This window comes from Typha latifolia, chromosome 12 (genome assembly GCF_019914945.1).
Source record: "Typha latifolia isolate L0001 chromosome 12, TyphaL0001v2, whole genome shotgun sequence".
In the NCBI taxonomy this organism is placed as follows: Eukaryota; Viridiplantae; Streptophyta; class Magnoliopsida; order Poales; family Typhaceae; genus Typha; species Typha latifolia.
In genome coordinates this window covers 967,219-984,430 of record NC_133097.1, presented here as the reverse complement: position 1 = coordinate 984,430, position 17,212 = coordinate 967,219, and the positions used below count along the sequence as shown (strand labels likewise).

The 17,212-nt window shown below is 34.2% G+C and overlaps 1 protein-coding gene across 1 annotated transcript; it reads left to right on the top strand.

The window, feature by feature from the left end:
• The first annotated feature begins 600 nt into the window (after positions 1-600).
• Positions 601-16,146, top strand: LOC140798676 (pentatricopeptide repeat-containing protein MRL1, chloroplastic). Its single transcript, XM_073152662.1, has 18 exons — positions 601-839; positions 976-1,204; positions 1,807-1,870; positions 1,978-2,122; positions 2,214-2,329; positions 8,450-8,578; positions 8,726-8,899; positions 9,005-9,169; positions 9,504-9,644; positions 9,850-9,949; positions 11,330-11,438; positions 11,508-11,599; positions 11,846-11,936; positions 12,789-13,020; positions 13,114-13,206; positions 14,122-14,170; positions 14,527-14,620; positions 15,582-16,146. Exons 1-18 carry the CDS (start codon positions 650-652, stop codon positions 15,820-15,822), a joined length of 2,454 nt encoding a protein of 817 aa, XP_073008763.1. The 5' UTR covers positions 601-649; the 3' UTR covers positions 15,823-16,146.
• The last annotated feature ends 1,066 nt before the right edge of the window (positions 16,147-17,212 follow it).

Below are 17,212 nucleotides of genomic sequence, written 5' to 3'. Positions count from 1 at the left end.
TTCTCTTATTCATAAAAGTTGTTGAAACCCCATGGAAAACCCGTTCAATAAATTTATATTATTTTAAAATAATAGAGACTTGTTATTTACATTTAAAATTATATATTTTTTTATAGATTATAATAAAATAGGTAGCCAAAACCTAACTTTGTTAGAGTATAATATTTTTATTTTAAGAGGATTGTTAGTACACTAGTATCCTCCTTATAAAAAAAATTATAAGTTAGTCTTAATCTAATATTTTATTTTCTGATAGCTCTAATACAATATCTCTTTTAGTTAAAAATAAGATAATAAAATTCAAAGTTAGTGATATTCTTATTTTCTATTCATTTAAAGATAATTATCTAATCATATTATTTTTTTGTATTTAATTGCAATGTTCCAGTAGTGGTGTAAGCATGAATTTTACTCTATTCACCCTTTTTCTTTAAAAAAAATTAATTAATAAATAAATGAAATATAAGCAAAAAAAACAAAAAAAAAAGCTAGAAACAAAAAACAAAAAGATAGAAAAGAAAACCGTTTTTTGACGAGACACGTCAGCAACAACGGCAGCATTGGTTTATCCAATTATCCCCCCCGTCTATACCTCCCTCCTCCCGCTCCCAATCTCCTCTCCGCTTCTCATCCTCTCATCTCCTCTCCTATGGATGCGAGCTTCTCTGCCAAAACCCTAGCCCTAATTTCCTCCACTCCTCATCACCTCCCTCTCTCCACCTCCATCCGAAGAGAAATTTTTGGATTCCGGCACCGGCCGGGCAAGCGATCTTCGTCCCAATCAAGAAGTGCATTCAAAGCTGAAGATTCCGATGCGAAAGGCTCTCTATTTACAGCAAGTTAAGTTTCCAAAGCATACAATGAACTTTATTTGATTATGAGTAAATTACTTTTTCCCATCATCTCTCCGAATTCATGGCTTTTTCCCATCTATTTCTTCGTTCTGAATTCATTAATTACATATTTTTATTTCAGCTTATTCGGAAGACCAAACTCCTCCTGCATGCTTTAGAGAAGGTCCCATAAGTAAAGAGAAGAAATTAGACAAGGGCCGTGGATTTGCGGAGGATGCAGGAAATCTCTTTCACAGTAATGACAGTGGAAATCTTTCAAGATTCCCTCAACTAAATGGGCTTGTTGTAAAAGATCTAGACGGTTCATCAGCGTATCTAAGAGCCTACAGCCGCTTGCTGAGAGATGCGAGGTATTATTTACAATCCAATACCAATTCAATGCTTCTCTAGTTTTGATTTACATAAAGAGAGACATCTAGTTGGTGGAAAACTTGCTCAGTCGAGTTACTAATTTGTGGATGCGAGTGTCAAATGGGTTGACCAGCTCAGACCCTAGCTTGAGCTAAGCTTCTCTTGCTCGATCATGGTTTGAATTAGCTCATACGCATTAAGAAGGATGTATATGATTGTGCGACTGTGTCTCTTATGTTTCACATGTCATTTACTTATTTGATAACTTCAGCTAGTAGAGAGCCTCTTTTCAATCCAATTTTATTATTATTTTTGCTGCCTTTTTTTTCCTTTACAAGCCTAAAACTCCTCCAGCCAATTAAATCTTCCTTTGCCAAGCTGGCTCGATATAAAGGCTTGCCGAGCTTGAGCAAATAAGTCTCAAAGTAGGCTCAAGCTAAGCTCAAGTTCACTCTCCCATGCTCTGAAGCTGAAACGAGGTCCACTCAGTGGAGCTAGTTCAATTCCATGCCAAGGGATTATACCTTACTACCTAGCTGATATTCCTTGCATCCATGTTTCCTTACTCATATTCAACTACCTTTACTCGTCCACACATCAGGTTGAAAGATTGTGTAGATTTGCTCGAAAGCATGGAGCAGAAAGGATTTTTGGATATGGAAAAGGTAAATATACATACTTATAGCTCCTACATTTTCTGCATTACATGTGCTTTTTTAAAGTTCTTGCCTGTTCATTTTCTGCCAACTGTTGACGTTACTAACTTTTCCAGGTACATCATACAAGTTTTTTGAATGCTTGCAAGAGTCAGAAGACTGTAAAAGAGGCAATTCGGTTTAGCAGATTAATTAAGAATCCCAAAATGAGCACCTTCAATATGCTATTGTCTGTATGTGCAAGTTCACAAGATTTTAATGGTAATTCAGGTTTTCGTGGAATTCTACTCTTACCTCTAGAATAGCATCTTAGTTTACCTTTTAAATATCTAAAAGCTATATTTCTACCTAGGGGCATTTCAAGTGATGCTACTACTGAAGGAGGCTGGACTAAAACCTGATTGCAAACTTTATACTACATTGATATCAACCTGCGCTAAAAGTGGAAAAGTTGATGCTATGTTCGAAGTATGATAATCTAACCAACTAGCATGAACAAATTAAACTTTCAGATTCATTATTTTCTGTTTAAATTTGTAATGGTTCTTAAATATTTGTCATCAAATAATGTTCTTTTTCCTTTTTATTTTATTTTTTATCAGCATGCATTATGATGTTGGTTGATCTATGCCTTATGATTTGGGCACCTCCTTTTAGTTATGTCTACTGTAAGTAATTTGAGCAACACTTGATTTGTGGCATCTAATGTTCTTTCTGAACCAAATTGTCAATGAGGCCATATAATATTATTAGATACCGCCATGCCATTCCAAGTTAAGGATATAGCTGATATTAAAAGGTTAATTTTCACATTTTTGAGCTTTTACCTTCTCCTCTGTAAACTTTTTGTCATGATTCTCAGTATAAGGATTGTTGTTTCCAATTATCTTTGCAATCTTTATCTAAGAGGTTTATTTTGTCTATTATGGCATCATGTTTCATTTACGACTGTTCTCTTATTTGTTCTCCAAAGATGAAAGAAGTACCTAAATATAGTTTTTTTTTATGTTTCTTATTTGAGTAGACTATATTAATCTCTACAGATTCTGGAGGTTCCTTTATTGAGTTGCAACTAGTGTCTGTTAGCAAAAACTTGCTGTGCTAGTAGAAACCTTATTAGTAAATTATAGACAATATAATGCAAAATGTATGATTTTAAGGTCCAAGTTTCGGCCGAGCCTGAGTCGGATCGGTTAAAACGGAGTGGGATCAGCTATAGCCAATCTCGGTCCATGCAACTGGTTTCATCTTGATATCGGCCGGATCGGCTAACACCCGATTAGTATCGGGTTGGGATCAACCATTTCAGCCGATCCCAGATCTTATCCAATTATACGGGTCAGATCCAAGAAGGACCCAACCTGTATTCCACCCGGGGGCATCAAATAGTTGATGCCCCCGAGCCTCTCTCCCCCCTCTCTCTCTCTCTCTCTCTCTCTCTCTCTCTCTCTCCCCCATCTACTCCGGCGGCCACTAGACACAAATGCTGGCAGCCTCGATGTTGGTTAACATCTTCCAACTAAGATCTGGCGAGTTTGACCTCTTGCGACCTCGGGTAAGTATTTATTTTTTTGTTTTTTGTTTTCCTTTCTTTTCTCTCTCTTTTCGACTCCCCATTTCTCTTTGCCTTTCTCTGCTCTCTATCCGACCTCTGGTGAGCCCCTCTCTACTCTCTCCTTCTCTCTTCCGCTCTCTCTCTCTCTCTTTGTTTCTCCGTCTCTGTTACTGCAGCAGTAACAGAGATAGTGAGATAGAAAGGCTAGAGAGAGAGTGGAGAGTGAGTTAGTGGGAGGAAGAGAGAGAGGGATTAACAGGGATAGAGAAAGAGAGAGGGAAAGAGAAGGGAAGAAATGAAAAAACTAGAATAAATTCATTGCAATAATAATAGAGAGAGGGAGGAAGAGAGAGAGAGAGAGAGAGGGAATTTTAGGCTTACTCAAAATTTTGAGTAAGTTAATATTTTCTTTAGTTTTTAGGCTTTCTATGTGAGTAATTATTATTTTCTTATTTTATTGTCATTTTTGAAAGTTTTAGAAATTTTTCTATATTTCTAAATAATATATATACTTTTATTATAATTAAAAATAGTCCAATTAGATATAGGCGACTTATACGGCCGATACTGTCAATATGTATTGTTTTTCCGGATGGGCAAACTCGATACCGAGTTTTAGAACTTTAGTTTTAACATTTCTAGTTAAAGCTAAGAGAAGATTGTAATTTTGTGGATTAAGTTTGAAGAGCATTGGTCTACCTCGAGTATCTCTTGTTTGTTAGGATCTTAGACTTTCTTTATCTAGTGTTAAAGTAGCTCTTAACTTTTTGAGCAGCTCCTTTTTCTTACTGACGTTCTCATGTATAGAAGACACATTAGTTTAGGACTAAAGTATTGCATTAAGGTTCTGAAAAAATATATCTGAAAAGAAGCATGGGAATAAATGTGTGTTAAAATATGAAAAGATAAAATTTTTGTTAACGGCTTAAGCCTTTAGAGTAACTGGCAAGTTAACATGTTACATGATATCGAAACAGGGGATCCTATTAGGTCTACTTGATCAATTAAATATAAAAGCTTCCACATATTTAAGTCAAGCTGGGCCTTTTTAAAATGTCTCATGCCTATAAGTGGCAATAAAACATAAAAGATAAAGGAAACATTTTTTTTCTAATAACTTAAGTTTTTAGAGTAGCCAGTGAGTTAACAACAAGACTGTGACACAAGCATTCATGAGATAATGTATAAGTGGCTTTGCTAAGGATCAACATAAAGTCATAAACAATATGCATGAAGAACTTATAGATGATCGACTTCTTAAATGATCTTATATGGAGATTCACCTAAGTGGTTTTCTATTGTAAAAGAAAATAATCAAATACAACTCCACTTTAGATTGTTTTGTCTCCACTGTTTCATAGATCGATGTTTTATGTCAAGTCCTTTACTTTCTTTCTGCCACTTAAGTATGTTAGGTATGTATACTCTATGTTTTGACTAGTAGTGTTAGCATGCCAAAATCTCTACAAACTCTACATTGATAATGTAATCTATATCTCATGGCATTCATGGGCTAGACATAAATTACCAATTGGATTAAATCGAAACTTACACCACTAAAGCTATGGAGTATTTTCTCATTGATGCACAAGGCACTATAGAAGTAAGGTGGGATTTGATCCAAGAGGACCATCAGATATGCTTCAACACATCAAGCGCGTCACATGGATGACTCAGTTTGTTCTCATATTAATGAAGAGGGGTTCTTCTATTCTCCAGTTTGCATCATTTGCGTGACAGACTTAATGCATTGATGTAGATATGACAATATGTCTAGAGTCTGTTCTGACCAAATAGACATGCTTGGAATGAATCCACACTCCAAAAGGAGCAAAAATGCCTGTTCTGGTTATTTTAGAATATAGAAAATATACTCCTACTTAAGCAAATCTTGTATTCAGGCCCTACTAGAGACTCACACGATAAGGTGGGGCACTGTCTTTCTAGTGAGACTTTCCTCTCTTTCTCTAGATGGGAATAGAAGTAGAGATATTTTGAGCTTCCAAGTTAATCTATAAAGATTAAAGGAAAATAATAACAATAACATAGGAGTTATCTTTAAAGGAAAGTAATGACACTGGCATATTTGTCTCTATTTTCTTATATTTACATTTTAGACATACACGAGACACTTAGACTTTCCAAATTATATCTAAACAATTAAATAAAAACTAAGAAGATGGACATACTGGTTATTTTCATTGTGCTTCTCCATCCCTTTGTACCTTGCTCAAATTCCTAGCTGCCTTTGACATGAGATAGTTAAATGTTGGTACATCATGATGTTTTATGGGTTCTGTCTGGTAGATTTCCAAGGATGTTATTTATTGTGCTTGATAGTTGCATATATTATAGTTTGGCAGCTATAAGGATAGTTGATGACAAATTTATATGTGATAGTTTAGTCGATTATAGTTCTGTAGCAGGTAAGTAGGAAGAGGGTTTTATTAGTTAGCTTGATAACCCGAATAAAGCATTTGTCAAGAAAATTAAAATGGATTTAACATTATTTACTAGTTGAATGGAGGAAAGAGATCAATGTGGCCGATCTCACATGGTTGCAGTTTGGACGTTGGACATGCCCATTAGTGCCATGCTGAAATGCCTTGTGCTTCCATGTAATTGGTGATTGTCTGCATCACATGTCATGCGGCTGTTTGCATCAAGAAGCCCAACTGCTTTTGTAGCAACATCAGGCTCTTTGTTTTCAAGATTATGATATGGGCTGACCTAATTTTATAATGCCCAAGTTACCTTTCTATTTTCCTTCCCCAATGGTTAATCCCTGCTTCTTTAAAATGTTAAGCATCCATGCCTGGACGCATCGAACACTAATAAGTGCTCCCCAACTGTAACCCTCCTTCCCTCAATCCTTGCTTGTAACATACTTCCCAAGGGAGGACCTATGATTGAGCACAAATGACTAGAAAGTTTCCAGATTCTTTTCAGATTGGTTAGGTATACTTGTCTGATAGTTCTCAACATAGTTAACATTGTTCTGCTAGTTGTGGTACCGACAGATTGCAATTTTTGTTACCTCAGATGTTTTAGATATTTAAGTTTAATCTTTGTACCATCATAGCAAAGTCAATACTCATTATCTCCAAAAGTGGCTTCCGTTGATAAGAGCAAAATGTTTAGTCATCTCATCCTATATTTGTGCAAATAAATTATGCTAGTCTCTTGTACCTACAGACTTACCATGATGTCAACAGGTACAGAAATTCCTGCATACTTTCCCATTTAAAATTTTAAACTTTGTCTGTTATTGTATTCCAGTGATATGATTTCATAAAATGAGAGTGACAATCAGAAAATATGGCTGTTTCTGCAGGATCTGGAAACTTTTCCCTTACATCTCCTATCTACATTTCTGATTAATAAGTAGGTGCTGAAAATAAAATTTAATGGCAATCAAATCTGCTTGCAGTCCATCACACTAGAAAATGAATTTAAAAGAATTATAGGACCAACGATGAGCATGCCCCACCGTGCCAATGGCACACCCCTGCGTGCCCTACGTGCCATTGGCACGCATTCATAATAATTTTAATAAGTTTTTTAGAATATTTAAAGATGTTTTTGGGTCTTCAATATGTTAATTTTTAGTTTTTAGTTTAAATATATGTATTAAAAGTTTAAAATCTACATTATAATGATTTATCTTTAGATTATTTTTGTAAATGATATATTTTAGAAAAAAAACTATGGTTATTTGTATTCCTTGGAAACCCCGCCCACATTTTTGTTTAATATTTCTTGACCTACTATTTGGCCAAACTACCTGAGCACTAGATCTAATGTGAGTAGGATTAGAGGTAAATCTTTGCCTACTAGGCAAGATGATAGCAAGTTATAAATTCTATCTCGGTAGGACATGTAGTTCTATTACTATAAAATTAATAAATAAGAATGAATTAGTTAATGATAGGGTTACCATTATCCTTAAAGATAAAGTAACAATTAAATATAAATATTATTCAATACATACTATGATTGAAGACATTTTATTAAAACTAATATTAATGATTAAACACTATAATATAATTGAATACTTTATAACATAATTGAAGACATAATATTAATTGATAATAGTATAAAAATTAAAATTAGTATTTAGTTGAACGTAAAATGACAAGGAGGATCAAAGACTTCATTTGTCGGCACAAGAATAACACAAGGATATTGCATTAAATGCTGTCGATGTTTTTCAAAACTCATTCACTAATGGTATTATTCGTTGTAACGTCTCACGTAGTCTTCATATAAATAGAAATTTTATAATTCTCCTATGATATAATATGAATATTGAACATGCACAGGAATGAACGTCACCGTATAGCCACAAATATACCATAAACATATGTAGATTGCAGATTGTGGATGTAGAGTATAATAAGGGTATTCTGGCTATAGTGGATGTGATTGATATGATGGTAATTATAATTAACTCATATTATTATGTGGGTGAACCTCTTTTGATGTTTTGCTACTTACAGACTCAAGTCCTTTTTAAAAACAATACTTGTGAGAAGGTTGTGTAACAGGAACGTATGTCTCATCTCTATCATCACTACATTAGACTAAGTTTCATTATTATCACTATCACTATCATCATTGTCATTTCTAGTCTCATTATCATTAATTTTATCTAAGCCTTCTATATAATCAATTGATTAATTAATTTGATAATAATTAATAAAAATAATTTTTTTTTTAAAAAGATGGCACCACATGGCACAATGACCGGCACGAGGTTGTGCCTGACCGACACGGTTCGGCACGGCTCGCGTGCTGGTCGGCACTGGCACACCCCATGCCAAGTGCCGTGCCAGTAATGGCACGGCCATCCATTCCTAGGACTTTAATTTTGTAGAAAATCTGTATTTATATTTCTCTGGATTAATATAGGATGCTTGATACAATTCATTTACCGTACACAGTGGTGCCATGGTCATTGATTTCAGATATGCATGTTCATGTAGTAATCATAATATTGGACATTTCATTTATGGATGCATTTTGTCCTATAGGTTTTCCATGAGATGGTCAATGCTGGCATAGAACCAAATGTCAATACATATGGCGCACTTATTGATGGTTGTGCCAGAGCTGGTCAAGTGGCAAAAGCATTTGGTGCCTACGGAATTATGAGATCCAAGGTATAGTTGCAAGTATGTTTCTGATATATGCATCTTATATTGTAGTTCTACTTTGTCCGTGGAAGGTACTGATAGTACAGATGGCATCACAAGCATTGGTTTCTTTACATAAGGTTTTACAACTTAATGAGGTCCTATTTGCAGTAGAAAGTGCAGCCTGATCGAGTTGTTTTCAATGCCTTGATCACTGCATGTGGTGAATCAGGGGCAGTTGATCGTGCTTTTGATGTTTTAGCAGAGATGATGGCAGAGCCTACACCGATAGATCCTGATCATGTAACTGTTGGAGCTTTAATAAAGACCTGTATCCAGGCTGGTCAGGTATCTATCAGTCTTGAAAACGATGCTTGAGCTTAACTTTCTTCTATTAGATATGGTTTTTGCTATTCTAGAATCCAATAATACAAATTATTGTTCCACCTTTAGGCTGATCGTGCTCGTGAAGTGTATAAAATGCTTCATGACTATAGCATAAAGGGGACCTCAGAAGTTTATACGATCGCTGTCAGGAGTTGTAGCCAGACTGGTGATCTAGAATTTGCGCTTAAAATATATGATGATATGAAAAGGAATGGGGTGACACCTGACGAGGTATTCTACTCCCTGCTCTACCTAATATAATTTTATTTATTCTTCTTCAAAAAATTTGAGCTGGCAGCCTTTGTTATCGCAATAAATAATCTTATTGTAGTCTCATAATTTCGATTACAGCAATAATATTATTATATAATATTTTCTCTTCCTTAATATTAGTTGGTGAAATTACCTTTTGGCCAAATGTTTATTATGTGTTATTATGATGGACGTTTCAAGAAGCTATTTCTTGGACCATTAACTAAACTTGTTTATTATCATCTTTTCTTTCAGTGATCTCTTTTGGGACCTCAAAATGCCCTTAAATTTCCTCGCTTCCATTTCTACGCAGATTTTTCTTAGCACCATAGTGGATGTGGCTGGGCATGCTGGGAAGGTTGATGCTGCCTTTGAAATCATAAAAGAAGCAAGAACCAAAGGAATACGAGTTGGAGATATATCATATAGTTCCTTAATGGGAGCTTGCTGCAATGTTAGTACTTGAATTAGTACTTGAATGGTAGACATACTAAGTCATATGAGTTGGTAGTATATGTCGCCTTAAACTCTTCAAATGCCGGATGATATTTGTTTTGCTTATCATAGACCTTATGCTTGCATTTTGCTGTAGTCCTAACCTGAATTTCTTAGGTGCTACATTAGCTCATGACTGTAAAATAACAAGCTCCTGATGTTAGGCAAGAAACTGGAAAAAGGCGCTGGAGCTGTATGATCTGATTAAATCAAGCAAGTTACGTCCGACAGTTTCAACGCTGAATGCTTTGATCACCTCATTATGTATGTATTTCCTCCACTACTGGTTAATTGATGTTCATGTATTTCTTATGCTATGTTATGATTACGACTCCTACCAAGCCTACCTTGTCAATTAAATTAAAAAAACCTTCAACCTGTTTAAGTCAAGTTCACTTCCCGAACCTCTCAAAATGTGTTCAGCTAAGAAGCAATGTGCAAGTGATAAAATTATTAAAAGCTACCATTTCCTAATAACTTAAGCTTCTAATGTAGTGTAGCTGGTGAATTAACATGATATTATTTTCTAGCTGGCACTATCAGTCTACACATATTTTTTATTGAGTCTCTAAGTAGATATCTGATCTTTTCACCAAGTCATATTATTTCCTTCTTTTTGGGTGATTTTATTTCTTGTATTAACATGGTCATGCCCGTTGTTGTAGTATGTGAAATCTAGGCATTAGACCAAGTAATCAACTTCTGGATAGGAGTTACTATTTTTACTTCTAAATAGAAAATTTATTGAACAGATACAGAAGTTGCAAAGCTAGTTTAAATATTTTTCAAATAATTTATGTCCTCCTCTATTCATAATACAAATACTTGTCTAAGTAGAATGGAAAAGACAAAGGCTTTGAAAGATAGGTCACGGATGAGGTGCAAGCATATCAAAAGAGATAGGATATAGGTTGTTAGAGTAAAGAATAATTTATTATGAGGAATTGAAGATAAACATTAATTTCTTCTTTCCTCTGTTCTTTTTACTTCCAATGCACTTAGTATGTAACTTCAAAAAGCACCAGTCTGGATATTACAAAGAAAACTTACAGCAATACACTAAAGCAATTGTCAGAAATTTGATCTTCTTGCGGAGAACTGATTTTGATAGGATTGACAAAAGCAGTATCGGTGTGCTATCCTCTGAGAGGTGACTTGCTACCTATCTGACTCTTGCTAAATGTCCATCTTCTTGTTGCCTTCTTTTTTTCCCCCTCAAGGTAAACCCACAAAAGTAGGTCCTTCTTGTCACACAAGAAGGTTGCTACTCAATAGAGTAGGGGTTTAGTTGTTGGAACTGGATCTACTTTTGTGCCATGTGTTCTGCCCTCTCTTGGCATGAGCCGTGCTTGATTGATGTGGATCATCTGAACAAGTTGGTCGTAGCAAGGGTGCATCTGCTTGGATCATGAGAGCAAGTGGTCATTAGTAAGGAAGCAATGTATATAGTTAATTTTATGCACTCCACTAAGGACTTTTCCTATCACTAGAATTAAGAACATAAATTTAGTCTCCTTCTACCATGTTGTGCTGCATGTTGCCATTATATTTTGAATATTTCAGGATGAATACATTTAGAGTCAATTTCATAGAGTCAGCAGTTTTTTTGTTGAAGTACTAAAGATCAGTTCTCTTAAACTGCAGGTGATGATGGCCTTGTTATGAGGTCTGTTGAGGTTCTTAATGAAACCAGGAAATTAGGAGTGCAGCCAAATGACATCACTTATGCAGTCCTTATTGTAGCATGTGAAAAGTAATAATTTTGAACTTCTTATTTTTGAGTTATTCATTTATTTTCTGATTGTTTAATCTGCATTTATAGGAAAGATGAAGCAGAACTGGGTTTTAAACTATTTGAAGAAGCCAAAATGGATGGTATTCGTCTTAGTCTCATTATGTGTTGCTGTTTGACTGGTGAGTTTGTTTCTATTTTATATACTAGTTTCTTTTATTGCAATAAGAAAAAGGAAAAAAAAAAAATATACTGCTACTTGCTTTACAGTGAATGAGAGACAGATTTGTTTTGCCTAATTTCATAGCAAATTTGCATACCATTTATTCGGCAGTGTATATGAGCTTAGAAGTCTCCTAATCTATCTTCGATCTTTTTTTTCTGATGTAAAATAATAGGTGATCTTAATGAAATTACCTTTGCTGTAGGTTTGTGCCTAAAAAGCTTTGAGAAGGATTGTTCACTTGGTAAAACAGTTGTGACCTTCATCTCTGGAAAACCAATGATCAATAATGAATGGTATGGTATTTGTCTAATTATCATACTCATTCTGAAAAGAAAATCAAAGTTTAATACTTTAAATCAAATAACTAGTCTTGAGAATCATCATAATGTCAGCTTTTGAAATTACCCAAATGCTATTCATTCTTCTGCCTAGACTTTTTTTCTCCAAATTCTCAATTATATATTTTGGAATGGGATATATATTTTGTCTCAATGTTTTGACAAAGAATGATTAAACTTTTTGTCGCCATACCAGTCATTTGTACGCTGACTTTTCAGTCTAAGTCACTAGTGGTCATTGATTCACTTTACTTTTCCAGAACCACTGTTTCAACATTTTGTTTTTCAATCCTATGATTTTGTTTTACATATGGTATTTCAAGTCTTCATTTTTCCTCTGAACTACAATGTGCTTCATATTTTCTTAGCTGCTGCACTGTAAGAGCTTTTGAGTAGCATTTCATCTATAATCACTGATTTGCAAGTTTGAAATCAGGCTCAGATACTATATTGAATAACTGGTGAGCCCAAACGCTCAAACTACTGGAGAACTCTGTATTTTATATATTCTGAAAATAACTACATCTTAAAGTTATCAATTTCTTTCTTTATATAGAGCTATTTTTGGAAGATGAAGATTATTATCTCTTGATTTATATGGTTTCATACGGATAATCTAGTGTGAAGTTTTAGGGCCTTTTCTTTTGAAAGTTCTTACAATGACATCATGCTTAATATTATCTCTAAGTACATACTGCTTCGCGTTGTTACATGATTGCAGTTCCCACTATAGTAATTCTTTGAGGAAGATCTTGCAGTGAGATTATTCTTGAATGCAATATATTTCTAATTGCTAGTATATGGCAGGACAACATCAGCAATCAGAGTCTACCATGAAGCAATTTCAGCTGGTATACAACCAACTATTGATATGATTTCTCAAGTTTTAGGATGCTTGAGGTTTCCTCGTGATTCCTCATTGAGAAGTAAGTTCATTGAGAATTTAGAAGTCAGCATTGATGTTTCGAGTTGCTCAAATGTTAGCTCATTACTGGATGGTTTTGGGGAATATGATACCCGCTCTTTTTCCATTCTTGAGGTAGGTGGCAACTGAATTGCTCTTAAAATTCATAAATGCATCTCTCTTGATATTTGGTCTGTACCAGAGTGACTTGACAGTTAATGTCCTCAGGAAGCGGCTTCACTGGGAGTAATACCCCAATTGTCCTTCAAAGATAGTCCAATTATTGTTGATGGAAGGAAATTACAGATCCATACTATTGAGGTATGTTGTCCCAAAACTATGAATTACCACAATTGGACTGATTATCATATAGTACAGTTCTCATTTTGTACAATATAAGCATCCATGCATCATTTACTTCTTTCAAGGATGAAAAATGAGTAGATAATCCTTAAACTTTTCTTCTTGGACTAAGATAAACCATAAATCTGTCAAGGAATAAAAATTGATGAGATAACCCGTAACCTTTCAAGTTTCAAGAAATTAAAACTGATTAGATCATTAGATAACTTTTTCTTTTTGGTCGAGAAATTTCATCAGGATTCAATAAAATTGAAAAGTTAGTATTGTTGAGGTTGCTGATAATTAAGTTGTCCTAAACTAGATAAATATGGAAGAGAAAGTAATACTAATATGAAATTGATTTTGATCATCAGTGTGAAGGAAAGATTTGGGAAAATAGCAGAAGGTAAACACTCAAGGCTATAGAAGTTGTCAGCATCAACTAAGATAAAATGATAAAAAATTGTGATGATAAAAAATTATTGCGAGAAACTTGAAGATCTCACTGAAGGAAGTTTTAAAATCTTTCTGGAAAATGAAAAAAATAAAGAGAAATTATCTTGAAGTATACCTGTAAATTGAAACAACATTAGAGTTGCATAAATTGATTCAGTTCGTAATTGAAGAAATTACATAATAATATACCTATTTACGAGCTACATGGACTTTCTCATTATTATATTGTTGTTGTTGTTGTTGTTGTTATCATTAGCAACACTACTGACCTTGACATAAAAAGCACAAAGTTTTGTATTAGTGCAACAATGTTATCGGTTGAAAATACCTGTAGATAATGGTTACTGGTGTAAGAAGCATGGAATTTCTTGTTTCTGTTTGTGGAATTTTTTCATTCCAAAGAGCACAGTAATTGGTTTAGATTTTGAGATTTGGCAGGTTTACATCCTTACAACATTGAAAGGTCTGAAGCATCGCTTAGCTGCAGGTAAATCATGTCTTCTAATAATTGAATTTTTTGTTATGTAGACCTTTGTACAGAAGTTCGTATGTATATCAATATCACTTGACACATTTCAAATGTTCAACAAAATAGATTGGCAAATGGCAAATAAATGAAATTAAAAAAAACTACAAATAAATATAGTCACACTCACATTCAATCACAGGTAAATCTAAGACAATAAAAGGTATGAAAGTTACTGTTAGGAAATACACCTCTATTACTGTACACTACATAATCAAAAAGAAGTTTGACGGACTGTTACAGTTTCGAGAGAATCTAGGAAATATACTTTTTGGATGCTGCAATTCTTTTTCTAAGTATTCCTTCATTTTGTGCAGGAGCAAGGTTACCAAGTGTAACCATTTTATTACCCACAGGAAAAACACAAATTGAATCTGCTGAAGGGCAGAAAACAATTAACCTTGCTGGAAGGTAAAGATAACAATATTTCCCTATTCAAAAACTTTATTAACCCAAGTTTTTAACATAAGTGATTCCTTTTTATAGTTATTTTGTACTCTGTGGAAAAAAATAATCGCATGCACTTGTAAGAATATGCCATTCCACAAAGTTATGTTAATCAATTATATGGAATCTTGAACATATTTGGTTTGTCATATTAATGGATTGGATTTATCAGCAAACTCAGCTTTCTATATTTCTCTTGTTTAATACATGCATTATACACTCCTAGAATGAGTGTGACAGAATAGTGATAGAATATCTCTTTGCTGAGTATCCTGAGCACTATATCTTGAATCTTTGGACTTCATCTGCCGCTACCATAAAACCGTTGATATTTGCTTCCTAATTTGCATTTTATTGTGGATCAGAAGTGTTGGAACCGACTTTTAGTGACTCATCAGTTTGTGAAACTCTTTCTCTATTGAACCGCGACCTCTAGATCATGAGTTTCAATGTTTCCTCATTCCACGTATTGGTTGAGGTTATGATCATATAAACATGAGCAGTGGCAACTTGTAGACCATGGACGTGCTTGTTTGCATATATAATCAATCATGTGTTGTTGAGAGTGTATTGAACAATCTACCTGTCGTTTGGTGATTCGGTATGGTTATGTCTAGGAAAATTTTCCATGGCTTGTTATACCTTTTTCATCATCAAATTTACTGCTTCAAACCCTGCTGCAACAGCAAATACTAAGTTATCTGCATATATCACGTAATATTTTCACTCTCTTGAAAATGTGAATCAACATGATATGTTGATGTAGGAAGATATTCAAATAACTGGAGGTAAGGTCATGGTCTCAATTTCTTTTTCAATGGATGCATTACTTTTTCGGTTCTTATATTTGATATCACTAGCTTCAATCAGATTACAGGGAGGACAGTTATCTTGTTTAAACTGAATTTTGCTTAAATTGATGTAGGATTGGTCAAGGAGTAGGCTCACTCTTAAGGAGATTGGGGATTTACTACCAAGGAGACGAGTCATATGGAAAAATAAGAATTAGTGGTCTTGCTCTAAGAAGGTGGTTTAAGCCAAAAATCGATGGTTCATCACTCGCCGGAAAAGCAGTAGAAATGATCCCATTACCGTCACGACTGGCCAAAGGGATTGCTGATCAGCAGCGCAGCATCCGCAGCAGCAAGAATCTCTCTATTGATTAGAGAAGTTAGATTAAGTGCAACCTCATACTACTGATCGTTCATCCTTAAGCAAGAATAAGCAGCACCGGTATCAACGTCAAAGTGAGGACTTGATCTACACGGCATCAACGTTTGGTTGTTGATCATCTTGCTCTTCTGCATTTAGGAATAGCAACGCAAAATTGCTGATTCTAGTGGCATCAAATTTCCACTGCAGCTCTCTTTACTGTCGAATGGGTCAAAGTTGTAATAATTATTTTCCTTTCTCGAAAAGAAAAATAGGTTATCTGCACCACAAAACCCACTTGGTTTTTGATTTTGTGAGTCAGGATCATTTTCGGTTTCTTTTGTACTTGAGTTTTTTTTTTTAATTTTTTTTCCAACTTCGCTCTTTTGTTATTTAGTACCTTATTAAATATTGACGGAATACTATAAGAGAGAGAATTGGGTCTGCACTCATTTTCTTCATCTTTATACTATAAGAAATAATAATTGATTAATATCTTATTTATTAATTAAAAAGATTATAAAGACTTGTATGGAAAAGAAAGATTAAGGGATAGAAGAAAAAGAAATAATAATAGAAAAAGAAAGTAGAACAAAAAGAAAAAATTATATTAACTTTCATTGACTTTTGTGGAAGTTGTTAATGTAATTTTTTCATTTTCCTTAAAATTATTCTTTTTTGTTATAGTTTATTCTTCTTCTTTATTCTTCTTCTTTTTATCTCTCGATCATTCTCTTTTTTATACAAGTTTCTATAATAACTTTTTAATTAATAAAATAAAAGAGTATTTGGAGATAGTGAGGATATAATTAGGGTTAGTTAAATAATAAAAGATATGACTTTATATGATTATTATTTGTTTATATATAAATTGTAATGATAAAATATGTAAATTTTGTAATATACATAAAAACATCAAAAATTGTTAAAAGTTAATGAAAGTTATTATTTATATATGCAAAAATTGTTAATATAAATTTCGCGTCTCCGGACAAGTCAAGAAAGACTTATTGAGGAAATTCTTCGAGGTAGAGGACTTGACATATCGCAGAGAGTTCTTGAGCCACCTCCTATAGCGGGCATCACTTTAAATAAGTTTATGCAGTTAAACCCCTCGATTTATAGTAAAGGCATTGATCCACTAGAAGCTAGTGGATGGTTATCGGACATAGAGAAAATGTTGGATTCTCTAGGGTGTAATGATCACCAGAAGGTGGCCTTTGCTGCCTTTATGCTCAGAGGTGAGGCGAAACAATGGTGGAAAGCCAAAGAGAGACAAATAAAATCAAGGATAGGGGACGCAGTCATCACTTCGGAGTTATTTTTGCTATTGTATCTTCTTTTTATTCCGTCCCCTAATCATTCTCGATTTTTTTTCAATATAAGTTTATCTAATCGCTATTT

Excerpts from the sequence above, each read along its gene's own strand:
- LOC140798676 (XM_073152662.1), top strand. The coding sequence starts at position 650 with ATGGATGCGAGCTTCTCTGCCAAAACCCTAGCCCTAATTTCCTCCACT. Across the intron at positions 8,579-8,725 it reads ACGGAATTATGAGATCCAAG|AAAGTGCAGCCTGATCGAGT; the intron begins GTATAGTTGCAA and ends TATTTGCAGTAG. Across the intron at positions 14,621-15,581 it reads ACAATTAACCTTGCTGGAAG|GATTGGTCAAGGAGTAGGCT; the intron begins GTAAAGATAACA and ends AAATTGATGTAG.